Source organism: Onychomys torridus, chromosome 23 (assembly GCF_903995425.1).
Source record: "Onychomys torridus chromosome 23, mOncTor1.1, whole genome shotgun sequence".
Lineage (NCBI taxonomy): Eukaryota > Metazoa > Chordata > Mammalia > Rodentia > Cricetidae > Onychomys > Onychomys torridus.
Genome location: NC_050465.1, coordinates 51,377,918 through 51,395,410, shown reverse-complemented (window position 1 = coordinate 51,395,410; position 17,493 = coordinate 51,377,918). Strand labels below are relative to the sequence as shown.

Sequence of the window (17,493 nt, the reverse complement as noted above, 5' to 3'; positions counted from 1 at the left end):
TGCCATAAAATAAAGTGAAAAGGGGCAGAAGTCAAGGTCACCACTGCTCAGCTCCCTCTCTCTCTCTCTCTCTCTCTCTCTCTCTCTCTCTCTCTCTCTCTCCTCGTCCTCGTGCCATCACTTTTCTCCTTTTGACACACTCTGTCTTAAGTGTTATAATATTCTTCCCTTCTTTAAAAAATATTAAGCATTGTTATTTTATTTTGTATGCATGCATGTCTGTGCACCACCTACATGTCTAGTGCCTGTCGAGGACAAAGAGGACTTCGGATCCACTGGAACTGGAGTTACAGAAGGTGTTAGCCACCATGTGGATGCTAGAAATTGAACCTTGATCATCTGGAAGGGCAGTCAGTGCTCTCAGCCACCGAGCCATATCTCCAGCCTTTATCACTCCATTTTCACAGGAATACAACTGCCCCTTTGAGAGCAGGCATTTTATCTTATACAAGGTCACACTTTCATGACTGGAAGAGACTCACTCTTTTGTTTACGAAGAGGAAGAATGAATTAATGGGTTACTTTCACCCTCTTTAGCCATAAAGAAACAGGGCTTGTTTTTACACTATAGACAAATGAAATTCCTTTCTCCTTTAACCTATTACTTCCTATCACACCCAATGTCAACTACTTGCTTTGATATTTAGTACTTATAAAAATGCCGGCCACCAACCATTGCCTGCCAGTGATTGCAGCAAATCTGTGTGCTTGACCCTTTGCAAGCACCAATCCACGATCTTAGTGATGAGAACTTCAAATTCAGGTAATCTCAAACGCAAATCTGCAGGACACTGTCTGCCAGCGTACTGGCCTGAGATTACCTACCTATTACGCTGGAATTCCTATTTGCCAACGTAGACTTTCCAGTTAGACAGGTTCCTCTACCCATTCCTTCTTCTTTCTGATGAGCTTTCCTCATTTTGTTACACTCCTCATAGCCCATCTTTTTTCTTCATTATCTTTTAATGCTCCAAGCTCAGGCATATCCATTGACATATGGCTCTGGCTGCCATTGACATTTCAATTAATAAAAGGATGCCCTTTCCCGAGCATGGTGGCAAATGCCAGTAGTCTACTTACTTAGATACCAAGGCAGGAGGATTGCTTAAATGTGTAGAAGTGTATGAGATCAGTTTGGGCAATACAAAGAAACCCTGTCTCATACCCTCTAAAAGGGCATGCCTTTTAGAACTCTCAAGTAAATGTGTGCCATATTCCTACAAGGGAATATAAATGGCTCAATTTATACTACCAGGGATTCATAAAATCCTGGTTATTGTTTAACCTTTTATATCACTTTACCACAGCTGATTGTATACTTAGAAGCTGGTTTGTTGCATGTATGTGGAAGGTCTGACTTCTAGCCCAGGAACATACACACACACACACACACACACACACACACACACACACACACACACCTACAAACCCACGCATGCACAGAGGCACACACACAGAACTTGCACTTCCTTGTTTTTATTTTATGAAAGGAAACAGCAACTTCATGATAAAGAAACTTGATGAACAAGATCTTCACCAAATGTGGCTCCAATGAGCCTTAGCAAGAACGGAACAGAACAAGACGGAGAACACACATAATTTGCATTAACCCTGCCACTAGGAAACAGGGGAAAAAGAACCCAAACACAGATTAAGTTACTTCTAGTAAAGGAATGATAAAGAAAGGCAAAAAAGAAAATGAAACTAAAACTAAGCAAACCAAGAACAAAGAAAGGCAAAGCAAACTGCCCCGGGTTAGCTGATACTGTGTGTGAGGACATGATAAGGAAGACATCCTGCTCTGTGTGAACGTGTCTGCTAGGCAAGCACAAGGCCCTCAAGTCCGTCCCCAGCACCTGGAGACAAAAACAGGCCTGGATGGGGGTCTGTCTCAAAGCTCATTGTAATGAAAGGCTATTACCGGAGATTTGCTGAAATGGGAAAAACAGACTGGAAATTTTTGAAGAATTTTACCTAAACTGGGCATGGTAGCACACACCTTGCTTTCATTTCAGCATTTGGAAGGCAGAGGCAGGCAGATCTCTGTGAGTTCAAGGCCAGCCTGGTGTACATAGCCAGTTCCAGGTCAGCCAGAACTACATAGTGAGATCTTGTCTCAACAAACACACCAGAATTTTACTGTATTAAACGTCTATATTTAATAATTCTACTATGGCTATTAAGGTAATCCCTTTGTTCATAGGAAATAACAGGGAGAAGGAGGTGTAGTATATACAGTTGGTTTTCAAATGGTTCAGAAAAACTCCTGTATATGTGGCAAGTGAGTAAAAAATGTTAGTATTTGAACATCTGAGGAAAGGGCAAACAGGAGATAGTTTACTATTCATGTCTGACGTTTCTTCTCAGTAAGCCAGCAGAGTAATTTGGATGTAAATAGTGATGTTGAGCTCATTTAATTTTAAAAAATAAAGGTTGATAAATCCTTGCTGTGAAATCAGAAGATTTTCCTAAGGATTTTGCAGTACATCTTAGGCTCTAAGAGAAATGTTATTGGAATGTGCACCCCTGGCCCTACTGGAAACCAACAGACTAGAAAAATGGCTACCAGCAGGGCTAGGTTTGAAGAGTATCATTCAGGCCCAACAATCCCAGGGAAGTCCTCCAGAATCCTACCTCGGTGACTCTTTGCTTGACACTATTGGCATCAATTCACTGAATGGGGAGAGAGGCATGATGTATGTTTGACTGTAAAAGGTCGTTGCGACCATCTCTCAAAAAGGCTGGGGCCAGTGCACACAAAGGTGGAGAATTAAATCGGCTTGCATTCTGGGAGTTGGAGTGCTGTGACATTTCATTAGACACACAACCTTAGGAGGGAATTAGTGGTTCACACAGTTTGGGGCCTAAAAGTCTGAGGAGGCTGAGGGGTTTCCAATGGGGGGGGGCGTCCTATGGGTGAAAAGAACTGAGTTTGAATCCCCTATACCCCTACACTCTACACCCCAACACCCATGCATTATCTGGACTCTCCTGGGTGTGTCTGTAAAGTGAGCTCTAGGGGGATCAGAGGCAGGTAGATCTCTGGCTAGCCAAATCCATAACCTCCAGGTTCAGTAAGGAAACCTGAAGGGCAACTGATGAAGACACCTAACAGAGACTCTCAACTCCACATGTGCAGGCACACACACACACACACACACACACACACACACACACGCACACACACTCACGCGCGCACACACACCAAGATGTACATACATCACACTTACGCACAGTAAATAATAAATATAATTTAAAATATTTTTTTTTAATTAAAGAGCAAACAAGACTTCATGTCTTCCCAGATTGTTGGTTCTGTGAAGTACTAACACTTGCCTTTTAAATATTTCTGTATTTCAGAAAGCTGTCAGTTGCTGACTTCTAACACAAAGTACCTTTCCCTTTCACTATTTCATTGTTTCAGATTCGGTGACTGTTCTCCTTGACTTAAGAAATCTGCCTCCTTAGAAATCTAATCTGGACGTTCAAAACCTTTCAGGCATTCCCCATTACAGAAGGTCAAATTCATACACTTAATTGCCACAGATTTCGTTGAACTTAAAAAAAAAAAAAAGAAAGAAAGAAAGAAACTACCCTATATGAGTTCAAGTACTATTGGATAATTGAATCAACTGTTGAGTTTTTTTTTCCCACATCACATATATTTCTATTTTTTCCATAGCGTAGCTACAAACTTTTGCAAGAAAACAAAAACAAGGAAACAGACACAATCCTTTACAGAGAGTATCCCTACAGCTGTCTATGTGAAGCGAGCCTTGCCACATTAGAAAAGAATGTCACGCACATCGCCGTGAGGGGCTTGGGGGTGTTTGGATGCTCCACAAAGTGTCCAGGACCCTCTCGGGGACCCCGGTTCTGTCCTGCCTGCCGCAGGATAGACAGGGAAGGCGCACGGGGCAGACGGGCGGGCGAGGCGCAGACCCCGCCCGAGCTGGCAGCCCCGCCCTGCGGCCCGCAGTTGGCTGTCCCCGAGGCCCGCCCCGCCGCCCCGCCGTCCCTCCGTCCCGCCGCCCCTCCGTCCCGCCCGCGTCCGCTGCAGAGCCGGAGCCCAGTCCTCCGTCCGCCCGGTGTCCCGCCATGGCTGCGCGCTTGCTCCTCCGCTCCCTGCGCGTCCTGAGCGCCCGTTCCGCGCCACGCCCGCCGCCCTCCGCCCGGTGAGTGCCGGGGCAGCCCGGGTCTCGGCGTGCAGTGGTGGGGTGTGGCGAGTCACGGCCGAGCGGGGAAGGTCGCGGCCGGGGCAGGGCGAGGCGGCCCCGATCGTCTCTGCCCAACCTGGGGCTGCCCTCTGCGGCGGCGCGGAGACCTCGGGGTGTCACCACCCTCTCCCCGACACGGGCCACTGGGCCCCAGAAGTCAAGGCTCGGCCGAATGCTCGCTCGGGGCCCGGGCCCCGCTCCGCGTCCTACCCGCTGTCCCGGGAACTGGCTTTCAAAGTTGTTGCCCCGCAGCGGGGGCGGTCACCCCTCGGGCGCGCTGCCACCGGGTAGCTGCACGCAGCCTTTGGCCCAGTTGGAACCCGAGGTGGAGGACTATCAAACCTGACAGTGAACTTGGGACTCGGTGTGCGGAGGCGCGGACCGGAAGACGGGTTGCAACAATACTAATTTCGACTCCAGCTTCCAGGCGAGGGCCCCATCTGATAAATTAGCTGTAGATTTACTAGCAAATCCTTAAAACTCATTAAATGTAGAGGGATTAATCAGCAGCTCTCAAGCCCTTTAGAGATTATTAAGGGTCTTTATGCTGAGATCAAAAGTTTTACCTCTCCTAAAATCCATTCATTGGCTAAAGCAAGCTGGAAGCTCAAAGCTTTGTTAATTAGGGTGGCGGGGCATTTAAATGAGCTAATTAGCACATTGTTGTGCAGTACCATAAAGTGATGTGGTAATGCTTACCCCCTTCTGGGAGAGACAGAAAAGTTCCTAGGACTTTAAGAATGCTTTCTAGCCTACAAAATACACTGAGCAAGTGATGTTCTGCCTTTTGATCAGGTCGTCTTCTCGCTCTTAAAATTAGAGAACCCTAAAATGATCTTATTTTGATTCACCGGGGAGTGGGGGGGGAGCTTAAAGAGACTATTGGAAAATAATGAGTCAGGAGCTACAGTTTTATCGTAACGGGTTTTTTAAACTTTTATGAGCATAATGATCAACGATCTTGTTGAAACGCCGTCTGATTCAGCATTTATGAAGAGAGGCATAGGCGGAGCCAAGAGCAAGTACTAAAGCCAGCTCCCAGTGGCTGAGGGTGCTAGTGGTTCGTTTCATGCAGTTTCTTCCTTGTTTTATGCAAATGAGGCTGTGAAGTGGTAGCACCAAGGCCAGGGGATCACGACGAATTTGAAGTCTGGTTTGAGCTACTTAGCGAGACCCTGGCTTAAAAGGCAGAGAAAACTAAAAAGCTAACCTGTAGATTGTTGGTTTATTCAGTACAGTCTCAAAACTGAAAAATAGATGTTCCAGCAAACTCAACTGCGAAGTAAATATTTCGGTTTCTGCCCTCCGCACATTCCTTGCAGCACCTTTAATTGAACTGGAAAGTGTTTATTCTCTGTGCGTTTCTTTCTCTGAGCTTAGAAACATTTCAGGAATTTTCGTGTCTTGTTTTATGGCCCAGGCAGACTTACACACAAGTTCTGTCTCTACGTTGGTAAATGATTTCGTCTGAATATAAGAAGCATAGTATCCCAACCCCAGCATTGTTTTTGACATGAAGGGAAAACCAATGTATAGAAAATCTGTAAGGAAAAACATGTACTTTAAAGTGTTTATCGAATAGTAATCTAAAGTAAACTTTTATCTAGTTGATATGGTGTGGTCGAGATCTGTGAGGCCACCTGCAGGTCTTGTGACCTCTTCTCTCTGACCTTTTGAAAATTTGGTCATGAGTTTGGCAGCTCTAGTGAGGTTTAGGAGGTGTGTGGCCTTGCTGTAGGAAGTAAATCGCTGGGATGCAGGTGGGGGCTGTAGACATTTCCAGCCTGCTTTCTCTTCTTTGTGCTTGTGGATGTGAGATCTCAGCTTCCTGCCCCAACCACCTGTTCACTGCCATGCTTTCCTGCCAGGATGGTGAAAGACCCTCATCCCTCTAGAAGTATAAGCCCCCCCCCCAACCCCTTTCTTCTGTGGATATGGCATTTTATCTCAGCAACAGAAAAGTCTTAACATAGTACCATATTTTCAGCATCCATTCATCGGTTGATGGACATGTAGGCTCATCCCATTTTCTGGTGGTTGTGAGTACAGCAACAATGGATGTGGGTGTGTAAGAATCTGTGTGATACTTTGGAAATCATTATGGTGGTTTCTCAGAAAATTGGGAGTCAAGCTACCTCCAGACCCAGCCAGACCACTCTTTGGCGTATATCCAAAGGATGCTCAGTCATCCCTCAAGGACACTTGCTCAACTATGTTCATAGCAGCTTTATTTGTAATAGCCAGAACCTGGAAACAATCTAGATGCTCCTCAACCAAAGAATGGATAAAGAAAATGTAGTACATTTACACAATGGAGTACTTACTCAGGTGTTAAAATTAATGGCATCAGGAAGTTTGCAGGCAAATGGATGGCACTAGAAAAGATCATCCTGAGTGACGTAACCCAGACTCAGAAGGACAAACATGGCATGTACTCACTCATAAGTGGACAGTAGATATAAAGTAAAGGATATCCATGCTACAGTCCACAGACTCAGAGAGGCTAGGTAACAAGGAGGGCCCACGGGGGAACACATAGCTCTCTTTGAGAAGGGGAAGAGAGCACCTGGGTGGACTGGGGGTGGTTGGGGATGGGACATGAGGAATCGGGTGGGAGGCGTGGATGGAAGGGGAGAGCACTGAAAGAGATGGCAGGAAAGGGGGGGCATTTCGGGGTCGGGTAGAACCCTGACGCAAGGGAAAATCCCACGAATCTACAAGGAAGATCCCAGCTAAGACTCCCAGCAATAGTGGATATGGTAGCCTGATTTCCTGTGATCAGATTGGTGTACCCCAATTATCATCAGAGAGCTTCATCCAGTAACTAGTAGAAACAGATGCAGAGACCCCCAGCCAAACATTAGCCCAAGCTCAGGGAATCCTGCTGAAGAGAGGGAGAAGGACGATGGGACTGAGAGGGATCACAAGAATCAACAAACCTGGCTCGTAGGAACTCAAGAGTCAGACCCAACAACCAGGGAGCCTGCATGGGACCAACCCAGGCACTCTACATATATGTGACAGTTGTCTAGCTTGGTCTGCATGTGGGACACCTAGCAGTGGGAGCAGGGAATGTCCCTAACACTTTGGCTGGCTTTTGGAAACCTACTCCTCATACTGGGTTGCCTTGCCCGGCCTTAATACAAGGGAGGTGCTTAGTACCCTACCTCAACTTGATATGCCATGCTTTGTTGACACCCATGGGAGGTCTGTCCCTTTCTAAACAGAAACAGAAGAGGAGTAGAGAGGAGGAAAGGGGAAACTGTAGTGCAGTCGGGATGTAAAATAAAGGAAAAAAAAAGAACCTATGGTAGGATACAGCACTTTTGGGTACGTGCCGTGTAGTGAGTGGTGTGGCTGGGTCCTATGGCAGTCCCGTTTCTAGTTTTCTCTTGGTCTCTCGCTTACTATCTTTCTTTCAGGAAACCTCTACATGGTTTTCCAAAGTGGCTTCACTAGTCTACACTCGCAACATCCCAGCCAGGGTTAGTTGTCATTTTATAGTCTTTTTTGTTTGGTTGGTTTTTTTGAGACAGGGTTTCTCTGTGGAGCCCTGGCTGTCCTGGAACTCATTGTATAGACCAGAGTAGCCTTGAACTCACAGAGATCCTCCTGCCTCTGCCTCCTGAGTGCTGGGATTAAAGGCGTGCGTCACCACCGCTCGGCTCCTCATGTTGTATTATTCTTGATAGCCAAGATGACTTGAGGTGAGGTAGAATTTTAAAATAGCTTTATTTTAAATTTTCCCCTGATGGCTAAGGCCACTGAACACTTTTTTAGGCATTTACTTTTTAGGTGTTTCTTCTTTTGAGATCTTTCTATTCCATTTCATAGCCTATTTTGTAATTGGGCTGCTTGGCTTCTTGTACATTCTGGACACTAAGCCTCTGTCAGATGGAGAGTTGGCACAGCTTTTCTCTGCTCTACCGGCTGCCTCTTCACTTGACTGGCAGTTTTCTTTGCTCAACAGAAGCATTTTAGTTTCATGGGATCACATTTGTTGGTGGTGGTCTTATTTCCTATGCTCGGTGCCACCAAAGTCCTATTTATTTATTTATTTATTTATTTATTTATTTATTTTACTTTTTTTTTTTTTTTTTTCAAGACAGGATTTCTCTATGCTGCTGTGCCTGTCCTGGATCTCGCTCTGTAGACCAGGCTGGCCTCGAACTCACAGAGATCCACCTGCCTCTGCCTCTGCCTCCCAAGTGCTGGGATTAAAGGTGTTCCGGCTCAAAGTCCTATTTAGAAAGCCCTTAACTGTACCTGTGTGTTGAAGCGCCCCTCCTACTTTTCCTCTGGGAGCTTCAGGATATCAGATCTTACATCGAGATGATCCATTTGGAGTTTAGCTTTGTGCAGGGTCAGAGATAAGAATCTAGCTTTAATCTTCTGTACGGGTTCCCTGGCACCATCTACTAAAGATGCTGTCTTTTCTACCAGTGTAGACTTTTGCCATCTTCACCAGAGAGCAGGTAGCTGGAGTTGCCTGTACTTACATTTGCATCCCACATTCCATTGTTCTTTCTCTGTGTGTGTTCTATTGCCATAGCTAGGCTGTTTCTATACTGTGCCTCTGTCCTATAATGAGATGAGGTGTGGTGATACCTCCAGCAGTATCCTTTTCTTCAGGACTGCTTTGGCCAACCTTGGTGTTTTGTGCCTTCATATAATTTCTTTTTCTCCATATAAATTCTAACAATTTTTTCTATCTCTTTGAAGAATAGCCCAGGAATTTTTGTTGGGGTTGCACTGCATTTGTAGATTGCTTTTTGATAAGATAGCCATTTTCATAATATTAATTCTCCTGAGCCATGAACATAGGTGGTCTTTCCATCTTCTGGGGTCATCTTTGGTTTCATTTTTCAGTATCTTAAAGTTTGCATTGAGCCGGGCAGTGGTGGCGCATGCCTTTCATCCCAGCACTTGGGAGGCAGAGCCAGGAGGATCTCTGTGAGTTCGAGGCCAGCCTGGTCTACCAAGTGAGTTCCAGGAAAGGTGCAAAGCTACACAGAGAAACCCTGTCTCGAAAAAACAAAACAAGTTTGCATTGTAGAAGTCTTTTATTTTCTTGGTTAAGTATGTATTCCTAAGTGTGTGTGTGTGTGTGTGTGTGTGTGTGTGTGTGTGTGTGTGTGTACTATGAACGGGATTGTTTTCCTGAATTATTTTTCAGTATATTTGTTATTGGCATATAGGAAACCACTGAATTTTGTGTGTTAATTTTCTATCTTGCTACTTTGATGAAAGTGTTTATTATCTCTGAGAATTTTTTGTTGTTGTTGTTTTTGGGGGTTTTTTTTTTTTGGTTTTTTGTTGTTGTTTTTTGGGGTTTTTTTGTTTTTTGTTTTTTGGGGTTTTTTTTTTGGTGGAATCTTTAGAGTCTCATAGGTTAGATTCACATCATCTGCAAGTAGAGATACTTGGACTGCTTTTCCTATTTACACCGTACTTATTTTTGTTTTCTTGTCTTATTGCTCTTGCTAAGTTTTCAAGCACTGAATTAAACAGGAGTAGGAGTAGAGAGAATCACTCTGTCTTGATCCCATCTTAATGGGAATGGTTGAGGTTTTCTATGTTTAGCATGATTCTGACTATAGGTTGTCATATATAGCCTTCGTCACCCTGAGATATGCTCTTCTATCCCTAGCTTCTCTGGCTTTTACCATGATGGGGTCTGTGTTCTTCAAGGGCTTGGTCTTTAACTTTTCTGTTGGATCTTTTTCTGGTTTGGGTATTAACTTGTTTTAGAAACAAGTATTAACTTGTTTTTATCAAAAGCTGGTAAGAAATGTAAGTCATCAACTCTAGTTATGTAATTAAGAAATGGATCTTTTCCAGAAAAAGGCTCAAGAAAAACCAGGGCCCACCCCAGAAAGAGAGAAACCGAAGTTAGAACTTAACACGCAGCAGAAAAAAAAAAAGTTTTCTCTGCATTTTAATATGTATTCACTTTTTTAGAGACCCTGCATTGGTGCAGTGAAAACCAAGAGCTATTTATGAGAATTGTAGTATCAGTGGGATAGAGGGCAGCTGGTGGGCACTGATGCCTATTGTGACCCATAACAGAGGTCTCCACATGGCCTTAAAAGGGAGGAACTTTGTGTCTGTTACAGTATGCCGAGGCATTGGTATTCAGCCTCATGGGATAGCCACAGACTTCCAGAACATCCCTTCCATTGGTGACTGGCCAGGTCTGCCACCATGCTGCCCATCACCTGCAGGCTGTGAGAGAGGACGAAGCTTTAGACCCTCATTAGCATGGTGGCCAACCTCTTGTGTGAAAAATGGTTTGACCTTTACTAAACAGAGTTACTAATTTCTAACTCAGACTGGAAGATCTTTCAGCCCCTCCTTGGCTCTCTGGAGTTCATTGGCTACCTTGTGATGGGCTTTGTAATCCTCTGGCAACTGCTTGGAACAAGTGAATGGAATGTGTGCCTCTCCCTGAGGGTCTAAGAAGGATCTAGAATACCTCTGGAAGCCAGCTCCCATGCCATCCTGAATGCATGGACCAGAACACAGTGGCAGGCATGGGAATCATTGTTCGTGGTGAATGAAGGTCAAAGTCACCACTAGGGTGAATGGACTCGCCCTGTTCTTGAAACCCATATTTTTTTGTTTTCAAATAAAATAATTTCTGTTTAAAAAAGTTTATTCAGTTGTGAGTTTGAAGATGTGCAAAGGGTTGTCCTCCTAAGGGGAACTGGAAACAAATAAAACTCGGAATACAACTGAACTGAGGGAACTGATGAAAAGTCCTTTTATCTTCCCGGAGGGCGTGGAGAAGGAGAGGAAGGGGGGGGGCGGAGAGGGAAGTGTCTGATGAAGATCCTAAAGAATTCCATACTAATCCACACAGAGTCTTGTTGAGCATTTTGATTGACATTCCAATGGACCCCAACAGACATTTTGATACTGCAGTGTAACAGTGAAATTAACAGTTCAAATCTTATGCCCCTGCTGTTTGGAATTGTGATTCTGGATACATTGCTACTTTGGGAGGGTCTGCATTGTTTTAGAAGTTGTATGTGGCATGAAAATTTACCACAGTTTTTTAATTGTACTGTTTGGCTTTTATGCAGTGTAGTAGTCCATATGCTGTTTGGAAACAGTATACTCACCTCAGCTCACATCTGTGGTTCGAGTTAGGCATGGTTCACCTTGCAGATTGCTGAATGGAGACAGTTGAATTGTGACAAAGTGCTATTTTCTTTGTGGCAGGAGGGCCGGGGGAGGGTTCTGAGACAGGGGCTGGGAGGCGAGGAGGTCCTATGGGCAGCTTATCTCAGGGTTCCATGTTGCTCAGTGGCATTCATTTGGGTATAAGGAGTAACGGTTCTTTTAACTCTCTTAATGCTTGTTTCCTGAAGATGTTCTCATTCTGGAGCAGAGGCTCGTCTGGAAACCCCTTCTGCTAAAAAATTAACTGATATTGGAATCAGAAGAATCTTTTCCTCGGAGCACGACATTTTCCGGGAAAGCGTAAGGAAGTTTTTTCAGGAAGAAGTAATTCCTCACCATACAGAGTAAGTGCCCTCCTTCCCTACTTGAGCGTTCCACCCGGAAAGGACCCTTTTCTGGAATGCAGCGCACGTGATGCAAAAAGTGCTTTCTTACTCCGGGGCGGTGGTGGCGCACGCCTTTCATCCCAGCACTCGGGAGGCAGAGGCAGGCGGATCTCTGTGAGTTCAAGGCCAGCCTGGGCTACCAAGTGAGTTTCAGGAAAGGTACAAAGCTACACAGAGAAACCCTGTCTTGAAAAACAAACAACAAAAAAGTGCTTTCTTTGTCTGTTCACTATGCTTTACCACAACACTGTTGGGATCATAGGTAGGATGTCGAGATTTTGTAAATACTCGATTATTACTGTTAATATTATTAATTTTATTTTTTGAGTCCTCATATATCACATTGTTCCTCAGGTCTTGAATTCTCAGACACAAGTATTGTCTCCTCAGGTGCCCGAGTATCTGGGGCTGCAAGCTTGTGCCACCACACTTGGCCTTTTAAAGTGTGGCATTCAAGAGCAAGAAAGTTTGTGGATTTACAAGGGAACCTAAGAATAACAAAAAATAAAATAAAAAATAACCAAAAACCAAAAACCAAAAAAACCCAAAACTTATGGTTAATTGTCAAATCCTTAGTCTGTTTTATAGTCTTTCTTTCTCTGTTATGAACCAAAGTATGCAAATGTTAAAAAGATCAGCATAGTGCAACTTGGTGAGTCATTGGCCACCTCTAAATATTTTTATACCGATACTGTGTTTTAAAAATCTTAGAGGTTTAATTATGTGTATGAGTGTTTTGCTTGAATGCATTTCTGTGTGTCCTGTGCATTCTGGAACTTACGTTAAGGATAGTTGTGAACCACTGTGTGGGTGCTAGGAATTGAACCCAGGTTCTGCACTCTTAACCACCGAGCCATCTCAGCCCCCCCCTACCGGTATCTCTTGATTAATCATTTTATTATTGAACAAGAAATTCATTTTTATTAAAATAGAATTTTGCTGTATTTCAAAAGTCACTAATTTTACAACATTGCAAATGAGTTTTAAGTATTATTAAAAACAGCTTCTGTGACTTTTTTTTTTTTTTCCCATTTGAGAGAGGTCTTTGTAGCCTTGGCTGGCCTAGAACTTGCCATGTAGACCAGGCTGGCCTCATTCACAGTGCTGGGATCAAAGGCGTGCACACCACCATGCCCAGTTAAAATTCAGCGTTTTAAGGAAATACGTGGAAAATCTTTACAAGTCCTGTTAGGGAGATCTCATTGCTATGTGCTAAAACTAAGCTTGTACCCTAGAGCTTTTTGAGAAAATTTGAGAAATTATAAATTATGAATTACCGGTCTAGTTGGTAGATCAAGAGGGGGCAGAGGATAGCAATGATAAGGAAGGAAACAGGAGAAATGACACAAGACCCAGCTACACATGGAAAGGGCTGTGGCCAGTGCCGTCTGTTACTTCAAATTAAGGACCTATTCCTGCCCAAACCTCAAGCTCCCAGTGAGGTCGTTCACATCATCTTCAGGACGTCTGTCTGACTTTAAGTTTGTTTTCGCAGATGGGAGAAGGCTGGAGAAGTGAGCAGAGAGCTCTGGGAGAAAGCTGGCAAGCAAGGCCTGCTCGGCGTCAACATTGCCGAGAAACATGGCGGTATCGGTGGAGATTTCTTTTCCACCGCAGTTACTTGGGAAGAGCAGTAAGTACGGAGACATTGAAAGGGGAGTCGTGTTTTGTAAGTTGTCCTTCCTGAAGGGATCATGAAAAGACTTTCTAGAGTTCTTGGGCGACTAAAAGTTCAGAGTAAAATATGGGAGATGACCCATGTGTATATGCAATCTTGCATGTGGAAAGACATTCCATTCTTTTTAAGTCCTTTTACGTTGTTGAACTAGATGCTGTTGACAGGCCAGGTGTCTTACATACCTGTAATCCTAGCATGCAGGGGGGAGGGGGGTAGTGGGGTTGCTCAGAGTTCAAGGCTAGTGTGTTTTACATAGCGTTCTAGACCAGTTGGAGCTGCATAGCAAGAAGCTGTCTTAGAAAACAAAAATAGCCAGGCACAGTGGCGCACGCCTTTAATCCCAGCACTCTGGAGGCAGAAGCAGGTGGATCTGAGTTCGAGGCCAGCCTGGTAAACAGAGCTAGCTAGATCCAGCACAGCTAAGACTACACAGAGAAACCCTGTCTCAAAAAAAGCAAAAAACAAAAAACAAAAAAAAACAAAAAACAGAAACAAACAGGCAAGCAAACAAACAAAAAAGAAGAGTTAAAAAAGATAGCTTTATTCTCCTCCCTCCCCCTTTTTATAGTAGATTGGAAAAATATTTCATTGATGAATATGCTAAAAGTTACATTGTAAGACTACATAAAGATTTCAGCTAAAATGGCAGAAGATTTTGAAGCAACAGTTGGTCATAAGGGAAATGCACTTAGATTTTATTTAATGAAAGCAGGTCTTCCTCATTGCCAGGTGATCGTAAATTATGTTAACCTGGAATTATCATTTTGCCTATATGCAAAATTTGTGAAAGTGGTCAAATCCTGACCCAATAATCACAAGGTAATTGTGAAGGTAACACTTTGTTCACAGTTGCATTAAGAATTGGAAAAAATGAACATGTCTGGGACTTAAATGTAGGTGTAGGAAGGGTGAATGAACATGCTCCCACCGGTGTGCTATTGGGGGATTTCCTGTAAGAACATAGTTTATTAGGAGTAGAGGAAGCTGTGCTCTCAAGTCCTTGTTAGGTCTGACCACGACCCCCTAAATTGTGATGCAATTTAATGTACTACAATGGGACAATACATAAATTATGCGACATAAGTAATTTAGAATATTTTACGTGTATTTAAGAACGTAATTTTAAACAGTTGTAAGCAGTGAGACTTAATCATAAATTTTACAAGGAAAACAGTAAATTAGAAAGTTTATAAATTGACTGCAGTTGCATTAGGCTATGTCCCCAAGCTGTTCTCCATAATTAGACATTTGCAGTGTCAGGGTAATATAATTGCAGGCCGTCAGTATTTTATCTCTTAGTTCATCAAGTGAGTGCCTGTAGAGGGGCTCCTAGAGCACCCCTACTATGTTAGAACCACAATTAACAGGTTAATAAAACAGAGGTGCCATTTGGGAAGGTTGTAGGCTCATGGGAAGGCAGGCTGTTACCACCCAGCCCAGTGAGACCTTTCATACTTTACATTATTCAGTAAAATTGAAAATTAGAGACCCTTAAAGCAGCCAACTAGCTATTTCATGGTTCTGTTTTTCTCTTTTTGTTTTAAGAGCATACTCAAATTGCACAGGCCCTGGTTTCAGCCTTCATTCAGATATTGTCATGCCCTATATTGCAAATTATGGCACAAAAGAGCAGATTGAGCGCTTCATCCCCCAGATGACAGCAGGCAAGTGCATCGGTGCCATAGCGATGACAGAGCCTGGAGCCGGAAGGTGAGTCAACATGGCACTGGGTTCGAATTCTCAGAAGCTGTATCGGAACAGAAAATATTTGTTAGATATACTCCACAGCTCTCCATAAATATGGGTTCTGCATTCATGGATTCATATAATCTCAGGTAGAAAATATTTGGAAAAAATATTTTCATCTGTACCAAACGTGTAAGCATTTTTCTTGTCATTATTCACTAGAGAAAACACAGCAAGTCTTTACATTGCATTTACACTGGCCTGAATTCTATAGCTAATCTGGAAATTAACATTTAAAGTATGTGCACATATGTAGAATAGGTTCTTTGCAGTTATCTGTAGGTTTTGGTACCTGGAAATAGGGGTCCTGGGACCAATTCCCCACGTCCCTATGGTACTAGGTGACAGTTGCAGTTTATAAGTGATTCTGAGCTGTATACAAGACAAAAGTGAACACAGCATAATTCACAACATGAAACCTCAGTTGCAATATCTGCTATGTTCAAGATATCAATGTGGTGTAATGAAAACACAGTAGCAGCGTATGAGGTGAGTCTTTAGCATGATGTATTTGTTTTTAAAGTGGGATGTGTTGAGCGGGCTGTTTAGCTTACTTGAAACTCTAAGACACAGGCTGCCAAGGCTGTGCATTTTAAAAAGAAGAGAGTCCAAACACAGAAACATTTTTAATTAAGAGGAATGTCAACAAGGACACATGTATGAGAGTAGAAAAGATGGGATACAGTTGGTTTTGCCTTACGTCGAGCCCATCTCTGTTCTTAGATTTGGCCTCCACAGGAGGGTTGCCATTGCTGGACCAATGAGGTGACTCGGCAGATAAAGGTGCTTGCTCTTGTTGCAAACCTGTCAACCTGAGTGCAATGTGCATAAAGGTGGAAGGAGGAAATGAGCTCCCCAAGGTGCGCGTGCCCCGGCACACACACTTACACACAGTAATAAAGATAATGATAATTTTTTTAAATGTTTGCAGTTGCTGGAAACCATTCCGTGTTCACAGGCGACTTTGTTGTGTTCACTTAAGTACATTTGCACGATAGTGTAGGTTTTTGTAAGTGTTCTCACACTGATTCCTCACATTAATTCTTGTTCGGTGATAATAATTCATATAAGATAGAGAATTACTATGCCTCCCATGTTAGGAGAAAGAAGAAAACGAGAAAGGAGGTCTTTTAAAAGAAGTACATACAGCAAATTGATGATTACATTGTATTTGGGATATTATGACACCCGATCTGTCGTGTTCTGGAAATCTTGTAAGTCTCAGTGTTAGAATCAGGGAAACTCAAGGATATTATGAGGGTCTGAGTTCTTGTCGTTACTCGGTTGTATGTGTTTAAGCCATTTTTCAGCGTTTCATACATGACAAGTTTAAAGGTCAAGTCACCAACCTATTTCATGACCTTTTTTTAACCTGTTTGTGTCTCTGCATGGAACAACCAGGTTTTGTTGTTGTTTGTTTTACGTGTTTGTGTTTTTGTATATATGCTGTATGTGTGTGGATGCCCATGAAATCCTGAAGAGGGCATGGGATTCCCTAGAGCTGGACTTGCTGTTGTGAACTGCCTGCTGTGGGTGCTGGGAACTGAACCCAGGTCCTCTGCAAGAGAAGCAAGTGATCTCAGCTTCTGAGTCATCTCTCTAGTCTCCGGAACAACTATTTTAACAACCCATGTGCAGCAGGAATCTTAAATGGTCTTACTAATAAAATCAAACCTGAGGCCAGGTATTGCGGTGAACGCTGGAAGATCAGAGAGACAGAACAAGCCACAGCTTCCTCACCTCGCCAGTTCCTCAGCTGGTCTTGTTTCCTCTGACTGCAGCTTCTGAGTCCTCATCCCCATAAATCTCAGCTGAACTGCTGCTCAGAAGCCTAAACGCTTAACCAGCCAAATGCTGAACCAGCCAAATGCTGCTAGTTTCTGGTCTTCACGCCTTATATAATCTTTCTCTTTCTGCTGTCACTCCCTGGAATTAAAGGCTCGATTTCTGGGATTAAAGGCATGTGTCTCCATGCTGGCTGTGTCCTTGAACACACAGAGACCTGCCTAGCTCTGCCTCCCAAGTGCTGGGATTAAAGGCGTGCACCACCACCGCCCAGCTTCTGCTATGGCTCACTCTGACCCATTTTCTAGCCACCATTTTTGGCTCTGTATCTAGTGGCTTTCTGTGTTCTCTAACTCCAGATAAGTTTATTAGAGTGCACAATATTTTGGGGGAACACAATACCACCACACCCAAGTGCAGATTTTAGAAACTGATCCTACTGGTGAAAAATATATCATTAGAATTCAACATTATTTAGCCTTTAAGTGAGTTTCTT

General features: G+C 43.5%; 1 protein-coding gene across 1 annotated transcript in view; it reads left to right on the top strand.

Annotated features, from left to right (window-relative positions):
- Nucleotides 1–4,032: 4,032 nt before the first annotated feature.
- Acadl (acyl-CoA dehydrogenase long chain) overlaps nt 4,033–17,493 on the top strand; it is a 33,530-nt gene continuing 20,069 nt past the window's right edge. Inside the window, exons 1-4 of the mRNA XM_036173573.1 lie at nt 4,033–4,175; nt 11,591–11,746; nt 13,284–13,421; nt 15,012–15,176. Of these exons, the coding sequence (XP_036029466.1) occupies nt 4,099–4,175; nt 11,591–11,746; nt 13,284–13,421; nt 15,012–15,176 (536 nt within the window). The 5' untranslated portion in view covers nt 4,033–4,098. The remainder of the gene's footprint in view (nt 4,176–11,590; nt 11,747–13,283; nt 13,422–15,011; nt 15,177–17,493) is intronic.